At 40.3% G+C, this 7500-nt stretch overlaps 1 protein-coding gene across 3 annotated transcripts; it reads right to left on the bottom strand.

Annotated features, from left to right (window-relative positions):
* Positions 1-27: 27 nt before the first annotated feature.
* On the bottom strand, positions 28-2945 carry LOC138053058 (uncharacterized). Of its 3 annotated transcripts, none has more exons than XR_011133208.1 (4): positions 2724-2945; positions 2317-2505; positions 1556-1661; positions 28-523 (listed from the first exon to the last, which is right to left on the bottom strand). XR_011133208.1 is itself a non-coding variant. In XM_068899751.1 (4 exons), the coding sequence occupies exons 1-4, from the start codon at positions 2892-2894 to the stop codon at positions 317-319; spliced, it is 669 nt and encodes a 222-aa protein (XP_068755852.1). In that variant the 5' UTR covers positions 2895-2945; the 3' UTR covers positions 28-316. The 3 variants fall into 3 exon arrangements, 2 of the variants coding, with proteins under 2 accessions (XP_068755852.1, XP_068755856.1); XM_068899751.1 differs by having other exon boundaries at positions 2728-2945; XM_068899755.1 differs by having other exon boundaries at positions 28-273; positions 2728-2945.
* Between the last annotated feature and the right edge of the window lie 4555 nt (positions 2946-7500).

The raw sequence follows: 7500 nt of genomic DNA, 5'->3' as shown, positions 1-7500 counted from the left end.
TTTTTTTTTTTTAGCTATGGTAAAACAATGAACTACAGCTCTAACTTGCAACCTGCAGTTTACACCCTCCAATTATTATTTTATTCAAACAATAATTTCATTTTCAACCACAACATATTGTACCTTGCCTGGCCCATCTTGATTCAATTTGTCTAAGGCATCCTGCTGGATGCGCCAGAAGAAGGGAGGTCTCTCCTGTTTGGCGGCATTTAATGCAGCAATTTTGGACAATAGGCCCTTTATGTCTAACACCTTGTTTGCTGATGCATGAATCTATGACAAGAAGAAGAAAAGGTTACAGACAAAATAAGTAAGGTTATGTGGAGCTTGTTTGGCGGCAAAATAGAAAGTATTGATTTCTTACCATTATTTTAACCATGATGCAGTACATTGTGCCTTTCACCAATCTGGGTTGCTGATGGGTTACAACTTTCTTGACAAGAGACCTTAGTTGGTCTCCATGGTCTTGGACAATTTCCTCCCACAAAGGCAGGTATCGTATGGCCCAGGCAACAAACAGACCCTTTTTTGTATGGTTGACAAGAACTACTGAGTTAATATCATGTTTAGTGAATGATTGACCAATTTCTAGTTATAGTTAGTATAAAATAATGTTAGACAACTCCGTGGCTGTAGCACCTTAACTCCTTCACCCATGATATTCTTACTGTATTTTCTTAATGTTCATACATGTATATAATTCAGTTCTCTGGCTCGTATCAGATAATTAACTTGTCCCTGGGTGACCTATTAGGGAGTAAAGGCATCAGATTTTCTTTATACCTTTGCTTGATTACATGTACCTTAAGGACGGTGCCTACTATTGTTATTGCGCATACGTTATGCGCATCTCGAGATACTCAGATTTCCTATCACTGATGCTTATTAATACAGGGATATTTTTGCGCGGCTCAAAACTATGCGGAGAAAGCAACTGAAAGCAACTGATCTTGGTGCCAAAAAAGAAAATTGGGGGTAACCACGCATTTTTCAGAGATAATAGAGCTTCAATTTGGAAAAGAACACCATACATTGCTTTGTATTTTAAAGCTTTTTACAAATATTGTTGATTAATTATCTTCGAAAAATGCGTGGTTACCCCAAATTTTGTTTTTGGATTTCAATAACACATGTTATGATCTGCTTTTCCCGCATATTAGGTAAACCGCGCAAAAATACCTGTGAATTAGTAGGCACCGTCCTTAAATAACCCTCATCTTGTGTTGACTAAAGTACATCCAAGTGAGCCAAGTTTTGAACTTGCACTCTTGATGACTAGTTAAGTTGAAAAGTTGAATTGATGGGGGCAATGAGCTAACCTTGAAGGTTATGCTTGATGCTTTGCTAATTGCAGCATTGTCATATACCTTTTCAAAAACGGACCTTTTCAATAATGAGCAGATTCTATTGATAAAAATTGAATTAAACGGTTTTTTTATGCAGCCTTTGACCCAGACTGCTAATTTGATTGACGGCATTGACGTTTGAACTTGAGCCTGCATGTTTTTGTAAAGTGCGAGAATACTCAGTGTAAAAATTAACATAGTTTGAATACCTTGTTGTTATCCATGAAATCAAGTAGTTGCGTCTCCCTGCCCCCTTCATTGTCGGAGTGTGCTTCATCCCAAGTATAATTGAAACGGATCACTCTGCCAGCCACCCTTTTTTTCCAAAAGGGATGATGTTCTCAGTAATTTCAAAAGACAGCTTTCAGGCGAAAAATGGTACATGCACTTGTTGTCTCGTATTGGTACACAACAACACGAATTTTACCCTGACATAACAAATATCATTCAGTTGAACTTTTAGCAGTGCTGATGGGCCTGCAGAGTGTTATGCAAAAGAAAAAATAGCAGGTGACCAAAACTTTCATGATGACGATGATGGTAATCGATATTACTTTGAATGACAGTGACACGTGACAGGTTCCACAAAATGCTAAAGTTATGGCTCTCTGAGTGTCTCCAAGTGAGTACATGTTAATTTAGCCTGCGCCACAGTCGAAACCAAACCTCTGGTTTGGTTCGTGTGCGAACCAGTACCGAAATCCTTGTACTGGGCTCCCAGCAGCATACCAGGATTGAAGTATGCACCATGTTTGGTCTGTTAAGATAAACAGTTGTTAAACAAGACTGGCAATAGCCAATCAGGTTTAAGGGAAAAATACACTTGCGCTTGTTCGTTGAGTCCCTTGGGAGTCCAGAACAAGGATCTTGGTGCTGCCTCAGAGACGTTTGCTAACCGGTGTTAGATTACATCTACAATGCAGGTTAAGGTTAATTTAGTAAATAAAAAAAACAGAGGAAATGCTATTACCTTTCTACTTCCTTACTGTTGCTGGATATCAGTAAGGATGCCTTTGGGGCCTGCATTCCAAATGTTGCAGAGCCTTGCATCAGTCCACTCTGTATCTGGTTTAAGAATTTCCCAAGCAGCTGCGAAATTAGGGGATCATCCACCAAAACCACAAGTGATGTCTTTGACATAACTTCAAGAACCTTTTTGCTGAACCATACCAAAGGTAAAGGTAAAGGTACACGTTATTTAACGTCGGAAGTTCCTTTACTCTCTAGAGAGTACTCTCCCAGGAAGCCGACGGTGCGCTCAATTTACCCCCCTCTGTCCATCAGTGCTCCGTTTTAAATAACTTTCTTTGAAAAGTTTTGTAATAATAATTTCAAAGCAAAGCCCGATGTTTAAACAGTCAAGGAGATAACCTTAACCTACTCTGAGGTGCCAGCTGTATTCTGGTTGCCTCCTGATAAAAGAAGGAGGTGCCTTCTGACTGGAATTCCTTGTCCCTTGCAAATTACATGTAAACAAAGTGACTTTCCACAGTTCTTGTGTGTGGAGAAAATCAAGCCAATGTTGCTTTCAGCTATGACCAAAGACATGAATATTTATTACATTCTTCATCTCAATTGTCAACTTTAAAGATGAGCTTAACTTTAATAAATGAATTTCCTTCTCGTAACACCCACTCGCAAAAGGAACAAGCCAGCTTTTAACAACAAAAAAAATACAAAAAGGTACTGTCATTAACATTAAAATAACATCATAGCGTACTGCCATTGTCATGTTCTTAACTTACACCAAGTTACATGCAGTGCGAGCAACCTATGGAACAATATTGAAATAATAATGATGATGATGACGCCTTTATTAAACTATCTAATTATGGTTATTACAAATCAAATCAGGTCGAATGAAATGTTTGTTGTTGAGGGAAAACGTGGGTACCCAGAAAGAACCATGCACTCATCCCACGTTTGTGGAAGGCTAACGCTCTCTCCAATGCAGCAACCCTGCGCCCTAAAGCCTGGTTTCTGTATGATCTGCATCGGTCCGCAACCATCGAAAGCTGACTGCGTCGGTCTCATCGCAGACGATCATAAACACAGGAGGCAAATTATCCCATTCAAATTTGAAGCGATCGCAGACAAGCGCACCACTAATCTGCGAAGAGAAGAAAATAAGGAGCGCACTTACTTCAAGTCTGATTGGAGGTGTTACAAGGGGAACAATAGTGTGCCGCCGATAGGACAGAGACGCGTTGCCATTAAAAATTGCCTTGGTCGGAAGCGTCGTAATGGTCGGGAAAGGAAAACTAGATTCAACTTTCCCGATCATCGTGACCGTGCGCCGCAGATCGCCGCCTACGCCGGGACAGAGTTTCCCTACTGCAAAATGGCGCAGACGTATAGACGATCGTGTTACCAACCGATCACAGACCGTTGCAGATCATATGGAAGCTAGGCTTAAGTGGAGAACGAAACACGTTTCTTTATACTTTCCAAACTTCATAAGCTGTATGCGGAAAATCGACTAAAGGATTTTAGAATAGACAAATCAGTCAATCGGTTTCGACTGAAGAATGGGCTCACCTGTTAGATGAGTTCCCTGAAGCACAGTACCAAACTGATGGAAGGCAGACTACACTTGTTTTTAGGGAAGGCCTGAAACGCGGCTTTAAAGAAAAGAGACTTCTGGGATTATACTTTAGTCGAGCCGCAAAGATAGTCCGTCGAAACATGTTTTCTCACGAGGGTTTTACTTTCTCTGGAGCTCTCTGGTGCGTTTCCCCACTGACAAAATTCGGTCCCGGAAAGTCTCAAGACTCTCGATCTCATCACTATGTTACTAAATGGTAGCAATCTCAAAGAGCAAGAACATGAAGAGTCACAGCCCTGCCTCACGATATGTTAGGTGGTGCTGTTCAACTCGAAGAAGCGTTCATCAGGTTTTTCAAGGCATACCAGAGTAAGAGAGCCGCCATTGCCAAATTACATTGATTTAACATCCACTCCTTGACCAGATGCAAGACATTTATCATGCAAAACATTCAGGGACATACTTGAATAGAAATTATGGGCCAGGATACCCAACTTCGGACTTAAACAGTGCATCGCGCCTTACCATGGCCACCAACCTGATTGTCGGTAAAATCCGTTCTCAGGTTGAAACTGTTGTTCTATAGGTTACTTGATGAATCGCATTTTACTTAGGTTGAACATGCAAGCTACCTAGTAAAAACACCCTTACAGGATTTAATACTCCTATACCTCCACTCAAGCTCTGTCTTACGCGTCTCAACACATATTCTTAATGTTTTGTATCAACTGGTGGATGAAGGATTATTTTAGATGGGGGTGGGGGGGAGGGATGAATTGAAGGAATCGAATGATATATGTTTTTTTTATGAAATCAGGGCTCAGTCGACTCCGTTTTTACCTACAATACTCGTCACATTTGTTGCAACATCCATCCCCGTTTTTCCCCTGCCTTCTTCAACGTTGATTTTCACAGCTACTAACAGTTGCTCGAAAAATCCTGACACAACATTGAATGGGGGGGATGGGGAAAGAAGGATAAGCGGCGATCTTGTAATGATGATTGTAGACCATTCATTAAGCGTTCCAACTAAATGTGTGCGGAATTGTAAGCAGCTATCCCTCTCCACCTCCCCCCCCCCCCCAAAAAAAAGAGGATTGAAAAAACGTTTACCTTTCTTCGAGCTATGTATAGACCTTGAGTCTGGTTTATTAATAAAATCGTCGAGCTTAAAACTAAGCGAATTTCGAAATTATTTTACAAAGATAACACAAAGATCAAAATGGACTGGGCCTTACAATAATAAGAAGATAAAATACAATAATTAGATAAAAACCTAAAAACTAGAGATATATCAAGTTATACACTGAATTCCCATAAGTTCCTAAATTACATGCCATGAGCGTAAAGGCACATCGCCGGCAAAAAAAAACGTCGTTTAAAGCGTTCAGTTTCGCAACTTATAAGGGATGGTCTGTCTTTGTTGCGAAGGGAGCGGCCGTGCACCTGCAACCGAGTCGGTGGCACAAGATGGCGAGGACGGGACTTGGGCTCAGGGCTCATTTATCGTTGTAAATAATTTGCTACACAAACCCATTCTTCTTGTGTGAAGTGATACACACCCGGTAGTAGCTAAAGCCTCTTGGTAGTGCAGTGCAGGAAATATGATGCGCAGGGCCCGTTTCTGCACTCGCTCGATGCTATCTGATAGTTTAACGGGGAGGGCGTTATGCCACACAGAACAACAGTATTCAAGACCTAATGAGCTTAAAATAAACCTTAAGTAGGTCGGCAGGTGGTACCCCGCCTCGTTTGAGGACACGAAGAATATGCAGCCTCTTTGACGCCGTAGCCACGACCTCATTAATGTGCAAATTCCATTTGAGATTACTTTGAATTGTAATGCCCAATACACATCTCAAGACATCTTCTTAATGTTTCGTATCATCTTATCAGTTATCCATTCAGTCTCAACATAGCAACATAGTAGGGAAATAATTTTAGAATGAAGTCTACTACCAGGGTCGTAACGAGGTATGGATCAGGAATCAAAGGCCTGAAAAGGGCCCTGAAAAGGGCCGGGATCAGGGATCACAGCTCCGGGATCTGGAATCACAACGCGTGCTATCGGGATCAGCAGTGTTTTTCATGGAATCAGGAATCAGGGATCAAATTTTTGCAGGTTCAGGCATCCAAATTTTGATCGTTTTTCGGATCAGGAATCCAAAGTTTGGTAAAAGTATGGGATCAGTTACGGAAAAATATACCCCGTTACGACCCTGTATTATGCACTTGCCGGTACTGGAACTCGGACCCTCTAGAAATATAGTTCTGTGTCTTCACCACTACGCTGAAAGAAAGAATATTCTTAACCAGCACATTTCTTTTCATAATTTACTTTTGTTTAATATCCATGATCCATGTATAAGAACCAAAAATAATCCTAACCTGGCCCTAAGTTGGGTTAAAAGGAAAAAGTTTGTTCACTTCATCGGATTGCGTAAAACGCGGATCCCCATTTCAATCTAAGTAAAATGGATTAAACCGGAGAACAGATTATACCGGCAACGTACATTCTGACCAAATACGGATAATTGAGGCGGCCATTTTGACTTATATTTTTATATTTGGCATTAACAAGAGAGTAACGTCAGATAAACAGTATTGGTTCCAGCAAAAATATAAATACAATAAAGGGCAAAAAAATGGAGTCAAAATAGGGGGTGGCTAACCACCCTATTCATCTCCTCCCCCACGATCCGCCCTTTATCGGTTTTTGTATTCATACTTCTCCATTCATTCTCAACATTACAACAGGAAAGGGGAACAAAGAACTGTACTATACACTTACCAGAACTCGAACTCGAACCCTCAAGATCTATAGTTCTATATCTTCACCACTACACTACACCGACGAACAAGTTTAACCCGACTGTGTTCTTTTCATTATTTACTTGTAAACGGATTCAAGCTGAAAACGGATTCTTCGTTTACCGGCAAGATAAATACGTCCACTGTAAAAATTTCATTGGAAACAGGGGTTTGATCATTTTCATTGATGAGGGTGCAAATGTCATCTGTGTCCAACTTGACTATTTATTCTTAGTTTTATTTTTAGTTTTATAGCTGTTACTGTAATTTTTATTTTGTACATAGTTTTGATGATTGTAACTTGTTTTAGGTGTCCCCACAGAATTTGCAGCAATTGCAAACCTTTTGTTGACTCAAATAAAGTTATCCATTCATTCAATCATTCACGCACTCACCCATTCATGTATTGTCGGGGGTATACCACTTTAAGAAGGGAGCTGCACTCGCATATTTCAAACGCTGGCGCTCGTTACACCAATTGAAGTGATAAGGAGAAGACGAAGTATTTACTTACAGCAGAAAACAAGGTTACATCTAAATTATTACGTAAATATATCGATTTAATGTTTCAAATTCATTCAAATTTTAATTCACAAATGTAATAAGCGCTATATCAATTTTCCAGTTACCTGTATGCAGATATGGTAAATGTCATTTTGTAGTAAGAGATAAAGCCCGAGGACGGAGGTATAAGCCATTAGTTTTATACCAGAGGACGTCGCACGAATGACCTCCCTCTCGATAGCGACAGAAATTACTTGAGCTTGGCTTTGCATTGGGTGTCAACACTCGACATCT

The sequence above is a fragment of the Montipora capricornis genome, chromosome 1 (assembly GCF_036669925.1).
Source record: "Montipora capricornis isolate CH-2021 chromosome 1, ASM3666992v2, whole genome shotgun sequence".
Lineage (NCBI taxonomy): Eukaryota > Metazoa > Cnidaria > Anthozoa > Scleractinia > Acroporidae > Montipora > Montipora capricornis.
Note: the sequence above shows the minus strand (reverse complement) of the source record. Positions and strands in the feature narration are given on the sequence as shown.